General features: G+C 37.5%; 1 protein-coding gene across 5 annotated transcripts; it reads left to right on the forward strand.

Moving 5' to 3' along the window:
* The first annotated feature begins 1757 nt into the window (after positions 1 to 1757).
* Positions 1758 to 25182, forward strand: LOC104215778 (uncharacterized). 5 transcript variants are annotated; one of them, XM_009765671.2, is made up of 16 exons: positions 1759 to 2036; positions 4795 to 4946; positions 11036 to 11119; positions 11199 to 11261; positions 11404 to 11535; positions 11608 to 11778; positions 19041 to 19166; positions 19503 to 19552; positions 20170 to 20332; positions 20447 to 20584; positions 21367 to 21489; positions 21570 to 21668; positions 23062 to 23151; positions 23322 to 23406; positions 23682 to 23812; positions 23892 to 24517. In XM_009765671.2, the coding sequence occupies exons 1-16, from the start codon at positions 1946 to 1948 to the stop codon at positions 24030 to 24032; spliced, it is 1839 nt and encodes a 612-aa protein (XP_009763973.1). In that variant the 5' UTR covers positions 1759 to 1945; the 3' UTR covers positions 24033 to 24517. The 5 variants fall into 5 exon arrangements, with proteins under 5 accessions (XP_070012075.1, XP_009763973.1, XP_009763974.1 ...); XM_009765672.2 differs by having other exon boundaries at positions 19041 to 19160; XM_070155972.1 differs by having other exon boundaries at positions 1760 to 2036; positions 19041 to 19154.
* The last annotated feature ends 149 nt before the right edge of the window (positions 25183 to 25331 follow it).

Below are 25331 nucleotides of genomic sequence, written 5' to 3' on the forward strand. Positions count from 1 at the left end.
TCGTGCTTCCTATGAACGCTAATCCTTAGAAAAGAATAGCAATGAGATTTCACGTACCCCTCCTCCTTTCTTTGATGCTACTGGAAAGTACATATTTTGAAGAGTAGTTTTATTCAAATATCAACATTCTTTTAAGCAAAAAGAAGGTATATTCTTGAGCTCTCTTTTAAGTCTGTCTTCCACCAACAATCAGCGCAAATCACTATGGTTTCATCATCATGGAAGCTAGTAGTCTTTTCATCCCTTAATACCTTGATTCGCATCTTACCCTCTTTGTGTGCAAAACTAAAATTTTCAGAAGGCAATTTCACAAATACCTAGTAAGCAAACTGAAAGCAAAGCTGCCTAAGAAAAAAATTGAAATCTAGCAAATAATTAGTGATTCCTTAGACTTATTAAACCTAGAAGCAACGCACGAAGAAGAAGAGAAGTAATTACCTCCAAATGCAATGATCAAATCTTAGAAGTAGAGCGAAAGAACAAATAAAGAGAGACCCAAAATGAGAAACAGAGAAAATTTTAAGAAGAAGAAATACAAACTCAGAGAATTCAAATTCGAAGAAACAAAGAATCTTTAGGAATCACAAGCATCAACTTTGATACCCGGTGAAGGGGTTACTCCACAGCAAGAAAAGGTGGGTGTACAGGGAATACACGAAAATAATAATTTAAATCAAAGACAACTCCAAAAGATATTACATATTATAGGAATTGTAGTAGTATTACAGCCAAGAAAGAAGAAAAACGAATGATTTAGATTCACCGTGTTGGACTTTTATGGAATTTGGGGATCTCTCTCCAAAGTACAACATGTGCAACATAAAGTATAACTTACTCCTGTGTAAGATAAATTAAAAATTAATTTGAAATGATCAAAGTGCCCTTTGGTAAGCAGGCATGACGACCCCCAGCTGCTTCCCAAGCGGCTTCTATATATTAGTAATACATAACAACACATAACTATAATCCAAAAAGTGAATTTTAACCGAGAGAGAAAAGATTATACCAACTTAATTGATTATATACAACTACATATTATATGAGTGACCAAGTAGAAAATAATACTATTAAAAAAATATCTCTTTCTTCCCAGATTTAAACTTTAAAGGATCCTTTAGTTGGTAAAATAAGGGATAATAATTTTTGAATTAGATGCGAGATTATTTATTCTGTGTTTAGTTCAATCTTCGAATCTAAAATTAGCAATTCTTGAATTAATTAATACTACAATTAATTATTCTATTTCACATTGAGGATAGGATAGCAATCCCGAAATTACTCATTTTGGATAAATTACTAAAATGACAAATATGTCATTCTTCAATGCTCTTACCCCAAAGTCCTTTATAAAATCCAAGGTTAAAATTTAAAATAAACCTTATTCCAACTTATTTTGTATACACCAAACACATGTTTTGTATGATACACTGTATATTTTTTTACTAGTCCAATAAACCAAATATACACCAATAAAAATATATCCACTAACTAATCCGTCATTATTTAATTTTCGCGACCCCTAATTATTCATCTTCATAGATTCAAACAAGATCCAATTGTTTTGACCTAGACAAATAAATTATCTTATAACGATCCATATTAATTATTTATATAATTTACTTTATTCTTTCATGTATAATTACTTATTCAAAGCTAAATATTAATATTAATATTATTTTACAATTATAAGACTCGACATAAAGGAAAAAGGACAGTAAACCAAGAGGTAATAAATTACTCCCAATACAAATTCAACGCCTTTTCTCCTGCAGACTATTTTATTTCCCTTTCCCTCCCTCCTTTGCAACAAAAACCAGCAAAGTCTGCAGTTGTCCTTGACGGCGGCGCATAGCCGGAGACTTTGGCATATGCTCCGTGAAAGGCGTTGATGGAAGTAGTAGAAGGAGAACAATTGAAGAAAAGGAAGCAATAAGGCGAATATTCAATGCACGCCTCTTCCTCTTCCGCGCATAATAATTGGCGATCTCGCTATAATAAACCTCGCAAGTTTTTCGACCGTTACAGCCTACCCTCAGGTATTTGTTCTTAACTTCACTTTACGGTACTAAATTTACATCTTAGATTTACGTTCAGCTCACGTTTACCTTCGGAAAATTTTGTCAATTTTGTGTTCCTTACTATTTTAAGCACTCAGTGAACCCTCATTCCGTTGACTAATTACCAGGTTTAATTATTACGATTAGGTTACTTAAAAACTACTGGAAATAGTGTATTAGTGTATATAACTAGAAAAGAAAGTGAATTTACTTAAGTGCCACACTGGACGAGCATAATTAGATATTGAAATTGTCGTTTTATATATGTCCAGTGCAACAAGGTCAAAAACTTAAGCTCTACTTTGCTATAACTGATAAATTAAGATGCTCAATTCGGATGAACTCCCGATGCTTATGTTCTCTGCTTTTGGGTCAAGTTCTGAAGACATATCCGTTCAGTTTATTCTGATCACATTTAGTTTGCGTGTTAACCCTCAACTTAAAATTTGCTACTCTAAGTTAACTGTTACTGGTAGTTAGCTATGTACCTCTGAAAGTTTTTGACAGTATAGGTTTTTTCTATTAACATAAAAAAGTTTTAAAGTATAGGTTTTTCTTTTTAATTAACATGTAACTTTTTTTATGCTCGATAGATCTACAACGGAGGCTATATTCTTGCTAAGAAGATTGATGAAATTTTTTCATGAAAGGAAGAAAGATATACACGGGGTATTCATTGACCTAGAGAAAGCATATGATAGAGTACCAATGTCCTATGATGGGTGATGGAGAAGAAAGTAATTCATATTAAATGCATATGCCATAAAGGACATGTATGAAGGAGCTGTCACTAGCATGAGAACAATAGCAGGGGATACAGAGGAGTTTCCTATAACAATAGATCTAAACCAGGGATTAGCATTGGGCTTCTACTTTGATTGCCCTAGATATGGATGAATTAACCAACATAACACAAAACGAGGTTGATGGTGTATATTATTTGCTGACGATATTGTGCTAATTGACGAAATTAGCAGCGGTGTCAACCAAAAGCTTGAACTATGAAGAAGCACTTTAGAGAGTAAAGGTTTTGGTATAAGTAGATGTAGGACTAAATACATGCACAACAAGTTTAGTCAGCATGATACAATATTGTCAAAGGCGAAAAGCTCTGGAAAAAAACTCCAGGTCTATCGGGCTTTAAGCGCAAAGCTCATGTTAAGTGTGGGCTTTAGTATATAAAGGCGCAATGAAGTAAAAAGATAAAAATACATATGTAATTTAAGAAAAATAATAACAAATTCATTTATAATGTTTTCCTTAACAAGTAATGCACATTTTTGCCGATTATATTGGTTGTTTAGTACCACTCAATTCAAGATAGCACACATAGATAATGAGTGCGCACGCCTTAGTGCCTTGCCTACAGCCCTACACTAAACCGCAACTTAAGTGAGGTGAAGCGCCCTCCCCTAGCTTTTTTGAGCTTCGAGTTTAAGCGCGTCTTAAATGAGCCTTTGATTACACTGCCATGATAATAATTGAGGTGAGACTTAAAGGGATTGCAAAAATCCAAATAATTTAGATATCTAGGCTTGTTGTTTCAAGAGAATTGAATGATAGGTGAGATGTTACTCATAGTATTAAAACCAGATGGTTGAATTGGAGAAGTGCTATCAGGGTGTTATGTGATAGAAGGATGCCTAGCAAAGTGAAAGATAAGTTCTAAAGAATACTCTAAGACCGACAATGTTATATGGTAGTGAATGTTGGGTCACTAAAGTCCAATATATCCACAAGATGAGTGTGCAGAGATGCAGATGCTAAGATGGATGTACAGTTATACAAGATTAGATAGAATTATAAATGACCACATCCACCAGAAGATGCAAAGCATGCATTGAAGACAAAATGAGAGGTCGCTTGAGAAGGTTTGGTCATATCCTTCATCAACCTGCAAATGTACCGATTAGTAGATGTGAAACTGTGATGAATGAAGGTTAAAAGGAGGGCAGATAGACCTAAAATTACATGGTAGGAAATTGTCTTGAAAGACCTACAAATACTTGGAATCAATATGGACTTAGCTAAAGATATGGCACAATGAAAGAATACGATTCATATAAATGATATCTACTAGTTGGCAATAGGTTTTAGTCTTGTTAAAGAACTTCTATTATTATTGTTATTATTACTAATATTTATATCTATCTATCTATCGTATTCACTTTTATTTTATTTGGTACGGTGATGACATGAGTTGAGCTTAAATGGAGAAGGGAGAATTTATGTAGCCAACCCCAATTTGTTTGGGACTAAGGCTTAGCTGTTGTTATTAATGTGGTAACATGTAATTTTTTTTATTAGTATTATTTAACTGATTATAGTAGGTTATTTACCTTCTTTCTAGGTTTTACGGTATACATAGTTGTAACTAACATGATAATTCAGAAGATAGTTCCACTGTTAGCGTGTAAACATTAAACACCTATCTGATAATTTTGTCCCCTTTTCCTTCCATTGTCATTTTATTTCAGCTGTTTTGGTCTTAAGACCTGAAGGGGTGTACTAGGTTCTTCAATTTCATCTTCAGTCATCTGATTGTTTCCACAAGCATGCATGTCCAAGATTTTGTTATTGCGTGATAAGCTGGATGTCCTGATGTTCATAAGCTCTCATCTTGTTTTGTTCCACGAATTGTTGCATTTACTAAGTTTTTACTTTTAAAAGAGAAACATATTTTCCATTCACATAAGCCTCTCTTTAACGTTATCCTGACAAGAGTGTCTTTTTACAGGTTGGTTATATTGCCCTCCATATGGTGATAATATAGGTTTTATTATCCCATCAAAAGTGCCCTTAAGTGAATCATTCGACAAGAACATCCCTCTTGGAGAAAGATACACCCCAAAAGAATTAATCGACAAGCAAAGATGTTTAGGAAGAGAAGTAAGTGGTGCAGTGACCAATATTTTCTTCTAGTTATCGTTTACTATTTGCTTAATCTCTTCCTCCCCACCCTTGCCACTTAAAATTAAGGTTAACTTGGTGATTATTATCTTGATACTCGCCGTGCTGATTTATTGGATATATACCCGATATCTTTCTGCACCAATTTCTCTCCTTAATTGCCATCTGAAGAACCATTGCATTGTAGCTCTCTTTTCCGTCACTCCTATCTTGTACATTCTCCCAATGTTGTTGTTTCTTGTTTTATTCATGCTTTATTTTGGTGGGCTTTTGTTTCTTAGTTGGTTAATTCCCGAGAAATTCCACCTGATTTTATTTTGATCTCCTTTGAGAAGGAAGTCAGTGTATGTCTGTATGTTTAATGTGTATACCTTCTCTTTATTTGTTTTTGTTTTTTTGGGGCAGGAGTAGAGGGAGCTTATATGTTTGCCAACTCACTATTTCCTATAGGGCTTGGCTGTAGTCTCATTTGATTTATCTATTGAAGTTAAGTAATTATCCAAATATTCTTTATTAAACAGAATTATCTGAAGAAAACAAGAAAAACCTTTTCATCATTTTTTTTTGATAAGTAATTAAAGATATTATAAATTTATGCACTAAGCCAGTGCATCAGGCATAATTACAGGTTGGGCAAACCCTCTATTGTATCTAGCATTCCATCTACTTCATGTTCAATTACCAGATTGCACCAAAAAGCTAACAAAAAAATACATCTCTGTTTAAGGATGTGAATATTGCTCGATGTGCCTTCAAAAATTCTATTGTTTCTTTCAAGCCAGATAGTCCACCACATGGCTTGAGGTATGGTATTCCAAGTTCTTAGAGATTTCTTACTAATCCCCTCTCTGCTCCAACCTTGCAAGAGCTCAACAATTGATTTTGGCATGGCCCAACTCATGCCCAACATTGCCAGAAACATATTCCACAGCTGCCTAGTGACCCTACAATGCAAGAAGAGATGGCCAACTTCTTCCGGATGCTCTTCACACAGTGGACATCTACTGCACAGTTGAAACCCCCTCTTTTGGAGGTTTGATTGTGTAAGACAAGCCTCCCAAGCAACAATCCAAGAGAAACAAGCAACCTTTAAAGGAGCCTTGCTTCTCCAAACCTTTTCCCAAGGACATAATACCCCGTCGCTGCTAGAATCCAGCATGTGGTAACAACTTTTGACTGAAAAGAGACCCTGTTGATCGCTTTTCCAACCTATGGAGTCTGTTCTGTTGTGATCCAAAGTTATGTTGTTTTACCTCTGAAGCAGAATACATAGTCTTTCCACTTCCCAATCATTAAAATCCCTTATTGGGAAGAGATTCCACCCTTGTGTTGAAAAGAATACTGCAATTTCTCCCTTTTGTTGAGAAGATAAGCTGAAAATGTCCGTGAATTGGTCTTTTAGTGGGGTGTGACCCAACCATGCATCTTCCCAAAATCTGATTTTCCTCCCATCACCAAGAATAAAGCTTATATTAGACTTGAATTTGTTCCAATAACCTCTGATATTTTTCCATACTCCGGTACCATGAGAGGCTGTAGATATTTTTGTACTCCAGGGGTTCTCAAGTGTGAATTTTTCCACCAACACCCTCCTCCATAGTGCCTCTACCTCCTTGTTGAATCTCCAATGCCATTTCATCAACATGCTTTCATTGTGACCTTTTAGGTTCTTAATACCAAGACCGCCTTTCCTTCTATCTCTAATGACTGATTTCCAATTCACTGGGCAGAAAGCATTGGATTCTTTATTTCCTTGCCAAAGGATGTTTCGTCTCAATCTGTCCAATCTTTTCAAAACCGAGGCAGGAGCTGGGAAGAGAGACATGCTGTAGGTAGGAGTGCACTGAGCACACTGTTGATCAAAGTGACTCTGCCCCCTAAAGAAAGATATTGTCTCTTCCAGTTAGCCAACTTCATCTCCGTCTTCTCAATCACCTCATTCCATATTGTCACTGATTTATATTTGTCTCCCAAAGGTAAGCCCAAGTACTTTGTAGGAAGAGTTCCAATGTTGCACTGCAAAATGTTGGCAAGTTGACTGATATTTTGCACATCATTTACTGGGAAGAGAGAACTTTTCGTGAAGTTGATGTGTAACCCCGAGACTACTTCAAAAAAAGTTAGAACCATCCTCAAAAGCAAGACTTGGTGTTCCTCTGCATCACACATGATCAGAGTGTCGTCTGCATATAAAATGTGAGTGATTTGGAGATTCCCAGATCCTCTACAGTCCGCATGAAAACCCGAGATCCAGTTTGCTATAACATCTTACTAAGGCCCTCCATGACAAGAATAAAGAGAAAGGGAGAAAGAGGATCGCCTTTTCTTAGTCCTCTTTGCGAAGAAAAGAAACCATGAGGATTGCCATTTATGAGAATAGAGAATTTTACTGAGGAAATACAAAATCTGATCCAATTAATCCATTTGCGGCTGAAGCCCATCTGCCTTAATAAATTCAGCAGAAAACCCCAATTGACATGATCAAAAGCTTTTTCGATGTCTAACTTACAAAGGATTCCCAGCTTTCCTAACTTCATTCTTGAATCCAAGCATTCATTAGCAATCAAGGCCGCATCTGTGATGTTTCTATCGCTAAGAAAAGCCATTTGAGAGGGGCTGACTAGACTAGGAAGCACTTTTTTAAGTCTATCCGCCAAAGTTTTTGATAGAATCTTGTAGAAACTGCCTATCAAACTGATAGGTCTGAAATCTTTAAGTTCCTTTGCACCAGTTTTCTTGGGAATGAGAGCAATATACGAAGCATTTAAGCTTCTCTCAAAAAATTCAAGATTGTGAAAGTGGTTGAGAGCATTCAACAAATCAACTTTTATTACTCCAAAACACTTTTTGTAAAAACCCATGGAGAGACCATCCGGACCAGGAGCTTTGTCACTTTCACAACTTTTGATTACCTCCAGAATCTCCTCTTCCAGGAATGGATGATGTAGCCATTCTTTTTCCTCATTAGAGATACAGGGAGCATTTGCAAACTCCCATTCTGACCTCCAAGACTCATTCTCTCTGTAGAAGGACTCATAAAAACTAAGAATCTCATTAGAGATGATTTCCATGTTATCAGTAGTGTTACCCCCAACTTCCAGCTTGTCAATTTGATTGAACCTCCTGTGGGAATTAGCCATTTTGTGGAAAAAACCAGTGTTGTTATCTCCTTGCTTCAACCAGAGGCATCTAGACTTCTGCCTCCATGAGATTTCTTCCAATCTAAAAATCTCCTCAAGCTCCATTTGTAAGCTTGCTTTGGAAAGAAGTAGATCATCTGGCAGAGGTGTTTCTTCAGCATACTGGTCAATTTCCAGAATCCTATTCAGAATACACGATTTCCTATTCTTCAACTGTCCAAAAGAGGACTTGTTCCATTCCTTCAACTTGAGTTTCAGCAACTTAAGTTTCTTTGCAAAAATAAAATCTGGTCTGCCAAGAATGTTGAAAGAACTCCACCAGTTTCTGACTATTTCCTCAAACTCAGGATGTTCCAACAACATATTTTCGAACTTAAAATAAGAGATATTATTAGACCAGTGCCCGCACTCGAGAAATAATGGACTGTGATCCGAGACCATACGAGGAAGAGTAGATTGTTTGATTACACCGAATAGATCATCCCACTCGGCAGAAAACAAGAATCTGTCGATCCTAGAAGCCACTCTGCAGGAGTTATCTTTAGACCAAGTATACTTTCCCCCAAATAAAGGGGGATCTATCAAATTCAAGTCCTCGATGAAATCTGAGAATTCCTTCATGCCTCTGTCAAACCTGGAACAATGTTTTCTCTCACAAGGAAACCTTGTGGTATTGAAGTTGCCACCAATGACCCAAGGCCCCTCACCAGTGTTATTAAAAGCGCTCGCTTTAAGCGCTGAAGCGACGCGAGGCGCAGGGCTATCGCTTTTCTTCTACAAAAGCGACTCACATTTAAAAAGCGCTCGCTTCTCGCGCTTAAGCGAGAAGCGCCTCGATGGAAAAGCGATAAAAAAGCGTGCTTAAGCGAGCAGAAGGCATCTGCTAGGTTTTTTTTTTTAAATTTTTTGGCAAATAAGCCATCTGTTAACAAATAAACATACGCTCTTCAACGACTTCTTCTCCAGCGAACTCCAGCGACGATGGAGTCTCCAGTTCTCGGTAAGTTTCTTCAACGACTTCTTCTTCTTCTTTCAATTTTTTTCACTTTTTAAGCACCGATTTTATGCACTTCTTCTTCTGTTCTACTTTGTGCTCTGTTTTATGCTTTATCATCTGCTTTATGCTATATTTTCTGGTTCGTGTGAATTAACTGTTATGTTTTTTTTTTGGTTGTTGATTGTAGTATCTATTATTTGCTTCTTGATTCAAGAATTGAAACATTTGCTTAATATGTTATTTTTAATGAGTTCTTAGCCATTTATCTATGCCTATTTTTTTTTTTTTATTTATGTGTAAAATTTCGCTTCACATGAAAAAAGCACGCGCTTCGCTTCTCGCTTCGGTGAAGTGAGGCCTTGTCGCTTTTTAGCGCTTAACGCTTTCCAAAACACTGCCCCTCACAGAGACCCCTGACAGCCGAAAGTTCCAACTTTAATTGGTTCTTCTCCTCCCTATTGATGGGTGCATACACTCCGGACATGCACCATGAAAAATCAGAGTGCATATTTGAAAGTTTAATGGAGATGGAATGAATACCGTGAAGAATAACAGACCCCTCCCAGACCTTTTTATCCCAAAGAATAATTATACCTCCCTTTGTCCCATCCGCTTCCACAAAAGCATAATCCACCCATCTTCCAAATTTAAGACCTCCAGCCAGCTTGTGGGACCAAAATTCTAGCTTAGTTTCTTGAAGGCAAACGATGTCGGCTTTCCATTCCAAAAGAAGGCCCTTCACCATCTCTCGTTTGTCAGCCTTATTCAAACCTCTTACATTCCAAGAGATAATTTTGAGCTTCATCCGTAAGAAGTTGATGGCTGAAACCTTCCCTCATCACCCTGAAAACCCTTAATCATAATTCACCCGGAAAATCAATCTGTCAAGTTCATGGACAAATTTCTGTTTCTTCCCAGATTGCTTATTGGAAAAATTAGACTTCCTGTAAGCATTCTTCCTCCTTTCAATTCGTTGTAGCATCTCTGTTATATCCTTCTCTGCCCCAGCATATTTGACACCTAACATTTTACATACCTTGGAAGTATTTCTGCGAATCCAACGAGAGATGTTATCTTCATCAAAGTTTAGAAGTTTTCCCATACCTTCTGCCTTGGTCTCGTCATTATACCAGCAGAGACATTGAGCATCATCCTGTGTGCAAATTGGAGTAATATCCTCAGTGATCAAATCCATATCGTCCGAGAGACTTGAAGAAACCCGCTGATCCAATTGAGAAATCGAAGAAAATCCCCAAGGTGATGCTAGAGCCATGTGTTCTAAGATATGTGGATTTTTAGAAGAAATGAAACATCCTTTTTATCAAAGAGTAAAACCTTTGGCTGGATCCAGTAATTTTTAAGGCCAAGTCTTGGTGAGTTTAAAGTCCTGTGAGTTTTTATACTAGTATGTTCATAAAAGAAGTTGGTTGTTGTATAAGAAAAGAGTAAAAGAAAGAAATTGAAAGAAAGTTATCTGCGCGTATGAGGACCTGTGCTCTCTTATACAACAAGATTTGGTATCTAATGATTTCTGAGTTTATAGGACAAGTAGACGTGTTCAGTGTCGTCATTTAGAGAGAGATGTGGCTCAAAGATGGTGGCTGCTGAGACTTCTGCTTGTTTATTTGTAGTTCTGGTAGTGATGCACCGAAGCTAGAATATTAAGTGTTTGTGTGTGAGTTGATACCTTGTAGAAGTCTTACCTAAGATATGCATCTACATCAGATTTTATTTGTGGCATTGTCTGTTAATCTTGCTTACTGCTAATCTTCCTACTAGTTGAATTTTTAGTGTCTGTTCTCTCTCTCTCTCTCTCTCTATATATATATATATATATAATAACATAGTATCCATGTCTTGCATTATATTTCATCTTATCTTTAGCCCAATAGCCATCATCCATGTCTTGCATTTCTGACAATCAATTGCAGATAGGACTGGTGGTTGATTTAACAAACACTGACCGTTACTATCCAGAATCAGATTGGACCAGTCATGATATTCGACATGTTAAGGTAAATATGGGCAGTTTTATTTATCCTATTTGATCTCATGGTTAACTGGCCAGTGGTATGCTATGTTCGGTTTATCCAGATTCGATGCCCGGGACAGGACTCTATACCTGATGCTGAATCTGTAGATAGATTTGTTTCTGAGGTAATTCTTCTTCTGCTGTCGCATGCATGTCAGCTATCTTTTCATCATGCTCTGCATGTCTGGGAAGGGCGCCTATGGCTGTGTGATAATTACTTCTCACTTTGCTGAGTGTCTCATCTTCAGAACTTATATTTGATTGCAGATCGTGCAATTTACGTCTCAAGACTCTCAAGCAAGCAAGTATGCTGTTGTCCACTGCACTCATGGTCACAACCGAACAGGATATATGATTGTACATTTTCTCGGACGTAATCAGTCAGTTAGTGTTAGTGAGGTTAGTGATCTATTATTTTTTTTTTAAATTGTTTTATTCTTCTTAGTATTCCAACATAATTTAGAATTTCAGGCAATAGCAATATTTTCCCGAGCACGCCCTCCTGGAATTTACAGACAGAAGTATGTTGAAGCATTATATGACTTTTATTTGCAAGCAAAGCCTGAACCTCTCGTTTGTCCCCAAACTCCAGAATGGAAGAGAGATGCTGATCAAGATAATGATGCTGTTGCTCCTTCTTCTGTAAGTAGCTCCTTTGAGATTATTTGGCGAACAATTGCTGCTTTGATATATCAGAAAATTCTCACGGGTTCAACCCTGGAGCAATTAGTGCACTATTATTGAATTGGTGAAAGATCATGCATGAAGCAATTATTAGTTACTATGAGGAGCAGTCTGATTATAGATGTGAATATTGTACTTAGATGCGTACCACATCACAATCACACTGTATGAAGTAAATCACTGTGTGAAGTTACAAAGTCACGTTGTTGGCCTGTGTGACATATCAAACTCCATGAACCAATGAAGTTTGTTGTTTGAGGTTTTACTTGAGCCGTCTTTTCTAGTGCTGCAGGTAAACTATGGAAGTGCCACATTTATTTTGCATTCACTTGCAGAGATTTGATTTACTTTTCATATTTTACTACCGTTCTATAAGTTTGCTGATTACCAAAAGAACTGATTCCTTAGAATATTGCGTATTTTCTTTAAAGACAACATGAAGTTGTTGACAGCAAGCTAGCATTCACTATTTATCTTCACTCCGTTTCTGTCAAGTTTAAAAGGAGCGTGAACTGTATGCTTCCCAACATTTAGGAGAAGGCTGTGAGAAATATAACACAAAAGGAAGAACTGAAGATTGTAGTTCTTGTTTATTCTCCTAAGCTATTGGGTGTTTAAATAGTAAATACACCTATTCTAAACCTAAGTTGCTCGGACACGGGTGTCGATCTAGAGGTCGGATCCTTCGAGATGTAAATTCTAAGATTCGGGGATATGGATCCTAGTACGGATACGGGTGCAGGGATCCGGCTAAAAATAATTCAAAAAAATAAAAATATAAAAAATATCTCTAATAGTTAAGTGCCTTAATGTTTTTCATCTTTCCAAAAAATCTGCTCTCAGGCACACTCCCTGAGGAGCCTGAGAACCTGGAATTCTGAGTTCATACAAACACCATCGGAGAGCCACTGGTGACGCGAGCCTACCCCTGCAAACAACTCCGACATCGGATCTCCCACGCGCCGCCACGTGCGGCCAAGCGTCGGCGAGCACGCCACCACGCGCCGGCGCGTGAGCCTACTCCGAGCAACTTTTCAACTTTTTTCTTCGGGACAGCCTCTTCAGCACCCTATTCCGACCCAACCCATCCTTGCAGTTCTAGATTCCGACCACTTTTACTTTTCTCCGGCGACGGGAAGCTTTTTCGGGCCATTTTTCAATTATTTTTCATTCAGTTGCAAAACAAAATTCTCTCTTCTTCTTCTTCACAAGTCTGCAGAATACCATTACGGGGAGCTTCTCAACGGAGCCAAACATCTCCTTCGGAATCAGTATTCACCCACTGTGATTATTACCAAACACCCTCTATAATTTTCATAACCTGAGCAGTTGATTAGTACAATATGGGAGACATCATGATATACTTCAACGCCAGATTCAAATCTTTCGACATCACCAGATGGAACTCCAACAAAGATATATGGTTTGAATGGGTGGAGAGAAGCCGCAACATGGTGAGACGCTTATCCATGGGTAGAAAGACAATGGAATGGATTTGCTTTGTACTTAAAGAAGCCTCGACAGATCAAAAGAATTTAGTGAAGAGATGGAAGTATAAGGACCAAATGACAGAACATTTCTGCACTAGGAAATTTAACGCTCATGGAAGATATATGATTATTCTGTCACTAAAGAGAGAAGGGAGGTCAATTATTATAATCTCTGAGTTAGCTTTGAATGTAGGCTGGAAAGATATAGCAGCTAAGATAAAAAGATTCATCTATCATGCCCCCAAGCTGAATACCACAGTACCACCCAGAAACACTGTGGACAACTATCCTTATGTCAAAGCAGTTAAGGAGAGTAAATGGCAATCCAATACCCTTCGAGAGGCAAACGTCAGTACAAACAATGGAGATATCTCTGTTTTGGAATCTTCTGGAGCGGAGGACACATGTTTACTAAAAAGATGCATTATTGGGTATTTTGGGAAAGAAATCACTGAGAGACCCACTTTAGCAGACATAAGGCGATGGACTACTGCTTCATGGAACAAAGCATATGGAGTCAACATGTATGACATGACTGGCAACATGTTTCTATTTGAGTTTCCGAACAGATACATGGCTGAGCAGATTCTGCAAGGAGATTGGAGATTGGAAAAAGTTCAAGCTTCATCTGGAATGGTGGAACTACACTGCTGGATGCATTCCAAACTCTCAAATTGTGGAAACATGCTGGATTGGAGCCACGGGGATTCCCTTACATCTGTGGTCACAAAAGATCTTCAAAGAAATAGGAGATCTATGGGGGATGGATAGCTACTGAAGAAGAAACTGATCTCAAAAATCACCTTAAGTGGGCTAGAATTCAAATTGTTGGTGATGACAGAAAGATTCCTAATGAGATTGGGATCGAAAGAGAAGGGATCAAATTTTTCATCCCAATCCGGGCTGAAAAACAGGCAAGATTTGAGCTGAAGTCGTCGGAAAACACACATAGCTTTGGAGCAGAGAGAAACATGGGCGACCAAGTGGGATGCACCATATTGCAAAATAATAATAAGGGAAAGACACGGGTGCAACATACGCAAGGTCCAAGTTCGACAAATCTGAGCATTAATGCGGCAAATAATGAGCTGAAATCAAATGGGTCTGATTTGGCTGCACAAGTCATTTTTAATGATCTCTCGTGTGAGGCCACTGATGAAATTAGGCTGACGCCTTATATTGAGGAACTGGGGTGCACCTCTTACTTGAAAGTCAAAGAATCCAATCCAGGGGATCCAATTCCCATTGCAAACCTTGAAATTATGCCACAGGCAACACATATGAGTTGCGATCAGCCAGAAGGTGAAGCAGAGATAGGAATACTGAGACAGAGGGCAGGGGAGCATACCATAAACAAAAAGATGGGGGAAGATCAAGTTGAAAATGCATTGGAGCACCAACAACAGCTAAAGCACTTCAACTCTATCCAAGATTGGGAAATCGAGAAGGTTACTCCTATATCAGTACAACAACACAATCCAGTAATGGATAAAAGAGATGGATGCAACACTGTGGGTCCATCAAAATATGATCAAATTGGGAAAAATGTTTGGAGTAGATTTTCAAGGCTATGAAGAAGAAGCATTGGAGTTACTAATGCAAATTGACAGCTGCAGACAAGTTAGAAGAGTGGAAACAGAGATGGAGGTGAAGAAACAAAGGTTCAAAGGCTCACTGGAATTAAAAGGATTAACCTCATTTGATGTCAAATTCAAGAGTGATGGGAAAAAGAGTAGGGGAAGAGATCTATCTATTATTGCAATATGAAGATCAATTTAATTTCATAGAATGTAAGAGGATTAAATGACAAGAAGAAAAGGGAGATCATAAAAAGTCAAGTGCTGAATTGGAAGGCAGACATTATCTGTATGCAAGAGACAAAAGTGGAGGGGGATATCAAGGAAATAGTCAATCAAATTTGGGGTGGGAGATGGGTGAGGTACGCATGTTTAGAAGCTAGCGGCACGAGAGGAGGGGATTTTGTTACTATGGGATTGCAGAGTATGGAAAGGGGAGGTGTTACATACTGGTGCATACACTTTGACATGCAAGTTCGAGGCTCTTATACAGAATTTTCAATGTCATATAACAAGAGTGTATGCTCCAAATTGCAGAATAGAAAGAAGAACAGTATGGAGAGAAATTGGTGCAGAGAGGGGATTGATGGAAGGCCCTTGGGTAGTTTGTGGTGATTTTAACGTCACAAGGTACCCGTCTGAAAAACGGGAATGCTCGAGGAGGTCCAGAGAGATGGTGGAATTCTCGGATTTTATAGAAGACATGGAGTTGATAGATCTTCAACTCGAAGTAGGCTACTATACTTGGTTCAAAGGGGATAATCATACGACCGCTTCTAGAATTGACAGATTTCTCATTTCAGAAGAATGGGATGAAAGCTTTAGAAATATCAAGCAAACTCTCTAACAAAGGCTGATTTCTGACCATTCACCAGTGGCTCTATGCTGTGGTGCCTGGGAACAAGCTAAATCATACTTTAAGTTTGAAAATTGGTGGCTGAACGTGGAAGGTTTTGATGACAGAATTAGAAATTGGTGGACGGCTTTTGAATTTTCAGGAAGACTAGACTATATTTTAGCTTGCAAATTAAAAGCTCTCAAAGGCAAGCTAAAAGAATGGAGCAGAAGTTGTAAAGGAAATCTGGGATTGCAAAAATCAAAATTGCTGAGTCAATTGGCAGGTTTTGAGGCAACACAACAATTAAGAGCTCTGACAGAGGAGGAATCAGTGAGGAAGGCAGCTACCCTCATGGAGTTTGAGGATCACCTCAAGAACGAAGAAAGTGCATGGAGACAGAAATCAAGAGCTCTGTGGCTCAAAGAAGGGGATATGAATACAAAGTTTTTCCATCGTACTGCCAATGCATACAAGAGAAACAACAATATTGATCAACTAATGATTCAAGATAAAGCAGTAGAGGATCCAGACAGAATAAAGAATGTGATCATTGAATTTTACAAGAGGTTATACACAGAACCTGAAGAGTGGAGACCGACAGTCAATTTCGAAAACAGTCCAAAAATCTCTGAATCAGAGAAGGAGTCTTTAAAGAGTAAATTTGAGGAATAAGAAGCCTTGAGCTGTCTGAAGATGTGTGCAACTGACAAGGGCCCAGGTCCAGATGAATACACAATGGGTTTTTTCATTAAGTGCTGGGATATTTTGAAGCACGACATCATGGAGGCCTTCGACAACTTCCATTCCCAGTAGATGTTTGAGAAAAGCTTCAATGCAACATATATAGCCTTGATTCCAAAGAAGACAGGTGCAAAAGAATTGAGAGATTTCAGGCCAATCAGTCTGATAGGGAGTTTCTACAAACTGCTCTCAAAAGTCTTGACTGAAAGACCTAAGAGGGTGGTAGGAAAACTAGTAGATGCTCAACAAATGGCTTTCATCAAAGGAAGACAAATAATAGATGCAGTGTTGATTGCTAATGAAGCTGTGGATTCAAGAATCAAAAAGAAAGAACCCGGAATCCTATGCAAACTAGATATTGAGAAGGTTTATGATCATGTCAACCGGAGCTTTCTACTGAAATTGTTTGAACAAATGGGTTTTGGGCAGAAATGGATCAGTTGGGTGAAATTTTGCATATCTACTGTTACATTCTCCATTCTCATAAATGGATCTCCTGAAGGTTTCTTCCATGCACACAGAGGTCTAAGACAAGGTGATCCTTTATCTCCCTTTCTTATTCATTATAGCCATGGAAGGACTGAACAACATGATTAAAACGACCAAAGTCAATGGATGGGTTAAAGGTTTCGAGGTTCACAGGAATGGGGCAAACAATCTAGAGATCACACATCTTCAATATGCTGATGATACTCTAGTCTTCTGTGACACTGAAGAGGAGCAACTTAGGTTTCTAAGGATCATCTTGGTCTTATTTGAGGGAATTTCGGGACTACACATCAACCGGAGAAAAATGGGAGGAGAAGTAGGGTCCCTACCTACTGTATACCTTGGGATGCCTCTTGGTGCAAGATCCAAATCCAAAGAGATCTGTAATTCAGTCATTGAAAAGTGTGAGAAGAAGCTGTCAAGATGGAAATCGCAATACCTATCAATGGGGGGCATGCTAGTTTTAATCAACTCAGTATTAGACTCACTTCCTACCTACATGATGTCTTTGTTCCCAATTCCTGTCGGAATCATACAGAGACTGGACAAACTCCGAAGATCCTTCCTTTGGCAAGGGAATAAGGAGAAAAAGGTCTTTCATTTAGTTAAATGGAAGACCCTCACAATGGCCAAAAAACAAGGTGGTTTAGGAATAAGAAATTTGAAGAATCAAAGCAAGGCTCTTAGAATGAAATGGCTATGGAAATATTCTCAAGAACCTCAAACTTTATGGAGCAAAGTGATCAAAGCTAAGTACGGTGAGGAAAATAACTGGGTGTCAAACAAAGTCAGCACATCATATGGACTTAGTGTGTGGAAATCCATCAGAGAACATTGACCTATAATGACGATTCACTCTTCCATAAGAGTGAACAACGGAAGGAACACATTATTCTGGAATGATAATTGGTTGGGACATGGAAGCCTAAAGGAAAGATACCCCGATATGTTTGGTTTGACACAAAACCAGCATAGGACAGTAGCTGATATGTGGAGTTATCAATGATGGGAACTCACTCTTAGAAGATAGTTGAATGACTGGGAGATAACAAGATTAGCTGACCTCTACAAAGAGCTGAAAACATTTAAAGGATTACAGGGAGGGGTGGATTCACTTTGGCGACAGAGGCACAACAGAGGGGTCTATCAGGTGAAGAATGCATATAAGATTTTGAATCAAAATGATCTTCAGATAGATGCTTGACCATGGAAGCATATATGGAGAACAAAGATTCCATATAAGGTAGCATGTTTCTCTTGGCTACTAGCAAAGGAGGCTGTTTTAACCCAGAATAATCTCATAAAAGAGGAATTTCTCTGTGTTCAAGATGTTTCCTATGTGGGGAAAACGCTGAGACTGTTAGCCATTTATTTCTACATTGCAAGATAACATACCAACTATGGAAAATCTTTATTAGTCTTAGGGGTATTTCATGGACAATGCCATGCAGGAAGGAATGCTAGATGTTTTGAAGATAGAAACAACCCAGTACAGAAGATCAAACTCAATTGTATTCTTCTTTTTTGTTTTTGGTGTAAACAGATTTACACAGAAGATACATTGACAATTGTAGACATATTAGGATCTTGCTAGGTTGCACACCAGCACATCTACTTACCACCTACTTGTAAATTTGGTTTTCAGTACATAGGTATGTACTGATGTTATTAATATATACAAAAGTTATCAATTCAAAAAAATAATTTGCTTAGGCAGATTATGGAGTAAAAGTTTAATTTTGGATTTGACGGAAACCTAAAACTTGCCGATAAATTGTTGTAAAGCTGATGCTTCAAAACAATTATGTCTTTGGTTTTATGGCAACTTTTGTTGCTTCCTTGAAGAAAAATTGCTCTAGTAAGGATAATATCATTGACCTTGTAATGATGATTGTATGACTTGGATTGGTTTTCTCATTGTTCTGCTGATAGTACTCTTCTAGTTTGATCTGGTTAGCTAAATATAAGCTGCCTATTGAACAGCACGCTATTTGTTCATCAATCAGGATTCATCTATGTACCTATTGTCTTCTTCCCTTTTTGTTCCTCATCTTTATTCAACATGCCAGAACCTCGTTATTGCAGGGGAATCTTACAAAAGCAGGAGCTATGTCAGATGCAGATTTTGGGGGCGAACCTATCCCATTTGCAGAGGTTCAAAGGATGAAGAACTTCTGCTATCAAGTGCTTAATTTGCATGTACAGGTTTCAGTTATGCAAAAGTTTTATCATTTTTCACATCACAACATGTGTATTTTACTTTCTTTTACTGTATCTTATATGAATTTGAGATCTCTTGTTTACTCATACTCATGGAAGATTTGCTTGCAAGTAGCATTGTTTTTAGTTTTGAATATTCTTCCAGATACTTACCCAAGTCTCAGATGAAACAAATTACATATAGTTCCTGAATGATAGTCATGTTCTTGTTTTGCACGTACAAGTATTTTCCTGTTTGCTTTAGGTGCTTGCTATGTGCTTGATATAATGTTTATTATTATTTCTTTTGATTTCTTTTGGTACATAACTAAATCTTTTGGTCCTTAGGCAAAGAGTAATACCCGAAGTCCAGGATCACACTCGGTCTCTCTCAACAGGTTGAACTATAAATTCTTCTTTTTGGATATATCTCTACACAGGCACTAATTTGGCAAAAAAATTGTCTCTTATACCCGACTTCTACAATATTTAGGCAATATTTTACACCAGCTTGAATGGCCAAACATTGTATTCCAAAAAGATGCATGTGGTGCCAAAGATCTGGGTCTTCCATTGGCTGGATGAGCCGATGAGTGATCTTTAGCTGTTCTGTGTACGCTTTAGGATGGGCAAGTAATTTCAGTTGCATGCGCGTTTCACAAAAAATGTGCATGCTTTATATAATATTGAAGCATAGATCAGGGATTTTACTAATTGCACTTGGAAAGGGATATTTTGAGCATGGTTATGATGCTAATTAAGAATTATTTTTCATGTTTGCTTCTTTGTTCTCATAATTTATTTAAGATTTTAAGTGGCAAAGGGTGGGTGTTGTAGTATTGTAGTTTTGGCCTTTGGACATGATTAACATTTATTACTTGTTAACAAATTAATTTTCTTTTATGTATGAAGTATATTATTAGATTTCCAGGTTACTGAAAGCATAATTTTAAATATGTGTCAACGTATCTTGATTTCATTTTCTGGAACTTTGATGCTTTGCGTCAAATTGTAGGGACAAATTGCATCTTCTGAGCCAGAAACTCTACCATGTCACCTGGAGTGCCGAGGGGCCACGATACATGATGCTAATAGATAGGGAGGGTTGTTATTTGATTGATACACAGTTCTATTTCAGGAAGGTTCAGTTGCGGTTTCCTTGCAAATATATCTATCAGGTACTTCATCCATTAAGGACCTCTTGTGCTTCATCGTGAGGAATACTGGTTCTGCAGCTTTACGATTTTGGTCTTTTTCTGCTGTAGAAGATTCACAAATTTCCTGTCTGTTAGGGTAGAGCTGACGTTACTCATCGCTACATGTTACTTGATGGTGAATTGGTTACTGAGACTGAGCCAGAGACACAAGTGAAGAGGACTATTTACCTCATCTATGACATGATAGCAATTGATGAATCCTCTGTTACAGAGGTATGTCTTCGTGTACATATTTATCTGCCAAAATGACTCGAACGAATCTTTTGCGATCTATGTTCTGCATACCTCTTATCGTAACAAGGATGAGAGATGCGAATATCAATAGTACTGTGGCGACAATCAACTTTTCCAAAAGAGTGTAGAATACTACTACCTTTGCTTCAATATATGTGACGTAGTTTGACTCATCACGGAGTTTAAGAAAAAAAAGGAAACTTTTGAAATTTGTGGCCTTAAACATGCCATAATATTTGTGTGGCTGATAGACATTTGAAACTTGTGGTCTTAAACATTGCATAACATTGTGTGACTATAAAAGCTTCTCATTAAGGGTAAGGGTAAGGGTAAGTGGGTTAAATGGAAAGTTTAAAGTTAGATTGTTTCCAAATATAGAAAGGTGTCATCCTTTTTGGAACATACTAATAAGAAAAGTCTGCCATATAAATTGGAACGAGGGAGTAGTTGCTTCTTAAGTTGTGTTTTATCTGTATTAAGAATGTCATAAGGATGATTAATCCTCAGACTTCTGCAGTCAATCATGTGTTCGAGAATACTGGTTCACTGGAGTAGTTTTTTGGTATTAGATATGTGGACTATTCTTTCACGGGCATTTTCATCTTTCTCTTTCATTATGTGACAGATTTGCTTTCTGTGGCAAGCACTTTATAGTTTTCTTTCAACAGTCATCATTTTGGCATATAGTAAATTTTTAATTTGGTTGGGTTTTCATGAAAAGTTGCTTATTTTATGATTTGTGCATCCAAATACTTTTGCAGCTACCTTTCCACCATAGGTTAATGCTAATTGAAGACGAGGTGATCCGGCCCCGAAACTTCGAACGTGAATTCTTATTCACATGTGTAAATCCATACTACCAATATGACCTGGAACCATTTGAAGTATGTATGATCTCAATAAAGGCTCTCTACATGTTATTGTATGATCCCTTCTGTCCTGATGATTGTTTTGCACATGCCAGGTGAGGAGGAAGGATTTCTATTTGCTGTCTGCAGCTTCTAAGCTGATCAAAGATATAACGCCAAGTCTTCCACATTCAACTGATGGTCTTATCTTTCAGGTGCTATGGGAGCTACTCGTATCTGCTTTAACATTAACAAGCAATTTTTCATATCAAGATCATTGAGATACAATTTAAATTATGATGTTCAGTACACCTACAAGAGCTTAAGGAAATTCTGGCCCAACCTTTATTAGTAGTGTCCTTAGTTTACCAAGCTTCTTTGTATCTCATTTAGATACCAATACATTTAAACTTGTGCTAGTGAAGTCTGCAATTTCATTCATCCTGGAATGGGGACAGTGAGAGACATAGGGACATTAGGCTGGAATTGGATAGATCAAGCTCGTCATTTGGCCTGGGATGATCTGTTTACCTGCGCATTTTGTTCCTTAAGCTAATTTTATCAAATTTAATGAACTGAGTAGAGTTAGTAACATTGGAGATCAAGCAGTTTCATTAACAGAGATATAGCTCATTAGAACTGCTCTCTCTCTCTCTCTCTCTATATATATATATGTGTGTGTGTGTGTGTGTGTGTGTGTGTGTGTTTGTGTGTAGTCAATCAGATAGGGATGTTATTTGAAACAAATTTTCAAGTACAGAGGCTGGAATACTTTTATGCAAAGAAGTTGAATTTGGATTACACGAAAATACTAAGGTAGCAAAGAAAAGAAGAGGAAAAAAAGAGAAACCCGGTTGTGGTCTTTAATGAAATAATGAATGGAGAAATTGAAAGAGAATCAAGATCTAAATAAAGAATAGGGACACGATAGGATCTGGAGCTAAAGAAAAAGGAACAGAAGTAAAAGCAACACGAACATTCAGACTATGATAGAGAAAATAAACAGAATATATGATAAAAGAAAAGAAAGAAGAATAAACCTGTAGATGGAAAGCAAAATAAGCTTGGAACTTAGATTCAGTATCTTAATCCTAAAGTAATATACTCTGAATTTTTTAAAACAATTTATTCAGACCTAGCTTTGCCATTTAGACTAAAAAGAACATTTCTGGTAACAAAGTACTGAATTGATATCTGCTTCCTAATACCAAAAAGACATCTAAAAGTACGAGACGTTACTCTACCTTTCGATACTCTATCATTGCATGTTTACAATTTTCAGTTCATCTTACTGAAAAATTGAGAGAGAATGAAATTTTGAAGAGAAATTGGATGAAATGATTTCATCTGCAAATGCACCCAAGTGATGCACTCTCGTAGATCTGACTTGAGAGAACTTGTCCACCCCAATTAAGTGTAATTACCTTCACTTACATGCTTGTTGTGCACTCTTGATGTGTCTGCATGCGTGTTTTGTCTTTTAACGTAAAGCTGCTGGGACCAGCAAGTCACTTTGTTATGGTTGGTACATTCTGAAGCTAATTTCTGCTTTAGATAGCAAATTGCTTGCAACTTTGCTTATCTGGCTCCTGATAATTTATAATACAGGCCTGGAATGCAACTTATGTGCCTTGTGAACACGATGGGCGCCTGAAATGGAAATATCCTGGAATGAGTACTGTTGATTTTCTCTTTGAGGTGGTTATAATTTCTTTCATCGTTAGCTCTCAAACTGCAGTTTAATTTGTAGTGTTTATATGCTGAGCTTTTTCCTGTGTATACATTAACAGTAGTAGATAACATCACATAGTAGTGGCTCTGATCACTTTACTACTAGGATAATCTGATTAACAAGTTGGCATTGATAGGTGGGAGTTGACGGTAGCAATTTGCTTTATCTGCAAGAACATGGAAACAAGAAACTAATTGAAGGTTGCAGAGTCATGTTTAAAGGTTTGATGATCACTTCTTTTTCTCCTTTCTTTGAGCTCATATTCCCTTTTAGGAGTTTCCAGTGGCAAAAAGATCTCTCATTTCCTTCCCTTTGTTTGCAACGCTCGTCTGTGCCAGCTGGCACTGAGAATTTGAAGATCAATCCCTTGAATTCTATTAGGAAATGTTAGCAAATTCCTTTGCTTTTGGTCTGCAAAAAATAAGGTGGTGATAATATGACTGCCTCCTCAAGTTTTCTTAACCAAGTTTGGTCTGATTGGTACTTTCTCCTGCAGATGGGTCTGACTTGTCTTTGTACTCGGGTAGGATAATAGAGTGTTCCTGGAACGCTCATGAAAATGCTTGGATCTTTGTGCGGATCCAAACAGAGAAATCAAACCCAGATCGTATTAGTGTCTACGAGGAGGTTTGTCTTATAGCAATATCATCCCTCGTTTTAACAGCATTTACAACTATTTTTGACCGATGAAACATCTAATGGACAGGCAAAGCACATCATAGAGGGCAATCTTACAGAGGATATCTTGTTAGATGAGATTGATAAAGTAGCAGGTTTACCTATATACACTGACTGGGTAAAACGACACAGTGGATCTTCTTTTAGAAATGTCTGGAGAAGGCATTGAGGGATTTTCTGCTGTTCTTTTCTTTTTCACCATTGAGGGATTGAGGTGAGAGGCGGAGGAGGTTTTAGTCTAATTCAAAATGACTGCAGGTTTTTTGCAATCATCATTCAGGGGGATTCTTCTCATTTACTGATTTTCCAAGTTCAAAGAGATAATTTAGGGCGTATCTTGGTTATGATGGAGGCAAGTGCTGGGCATAAAAAATTTCATTTGCTCAGTCAATCAGAGCATCAGAACTCTGGGGAATGTAAAGACAATATAAAACTAGAGGTCTAGGTGATGTTTGGAAAATTTTCTTGGAAAGTTGGTGCAAAATAGTATCAACTTTTTTTTCCTTTTCCTTTTAAACTTATCACTCAAAGTGGAGGCTTTTGTGATTTCATGTACCTACTGTAATATGCAGAAAAAGGATATACTGTACGATGATTGTCGTATGTAGAAACCGTGATCTTGAAATGAAATATACATGTTTTCTGTTCACGCCATATGATTAGCCTAAGCTTATTCAGATGCCGGGATCCTAGTGATAACAATAGGGGTGTCAAATGAGTGGGTTGGGCTAAAATTGAGCTGTCATAAGAGATTACTTGAACTGACATGGGTTGGGTCAAGATGGACGGAACAATAGTTTGTAAACCAAAACATTGTAGACTACTCAATGTTTGTGTTGTAATAATGGGACATGATGGACTTTCTGTTGACTGACAAGTGGCTTAGGTTTGCCGGCAGCTCATTTCAAATTCTTTTTATTCCAATTTTGCAGTCAACTTAATACTTGATGGCCTGTTTCAGTGCGTTTCTAGTGGTATTATTAACATCTTTCAGATGTCTAATTACAGAAAAATGAAGAGAAAGCGTAAAGCTAAGATTGAAAGCAAGGGCATTTAATTTTCTTGGTTGAAGTTTTAAAGGTGGCTAGATGACGCATATTCTGAGCAAATGTTGGCTCTCTTCAACGTAGCTAGGAGATCTACGCATGCATGCTCATGCTTTACAAATAATCTGAAGTTTACTTCAAGCTTGTGCCATTTGTTTTGGTGAACGTACCAACATATACAAGTGTCAGGAGGTTGTTTATTGATAACTGGCAACTTGATGGAGGTAATACTCCTATGCCTAAATTGGTCAATTTGAAAGGGTTTATTTATATATATTCTAGTAGCGTCCAATTATTTTTAAGTTACTAGTGTAATTTAATCGATTATAGCAAGTTATTTAATCGATTTTCATGTTACTATATCACTTGTTATTATAAATACCTGTGGTCAGTTTCACCTGAGATATAGTACGTTATTAGTA

Source organism: Nicotiana sylvestris, chromosome 9 (assembly GCF_000393655.2).
Source record: "Nicotiana sylvestris chromosome 9, ASM39365v2, whole genome shotgun sequence".
NCBI lineage: Eukaryota > Viridiplantae > Streptophyta > Magnoliopsida > Solanales > Solanaceae > Nicotiana > Nicotiana sylvestris.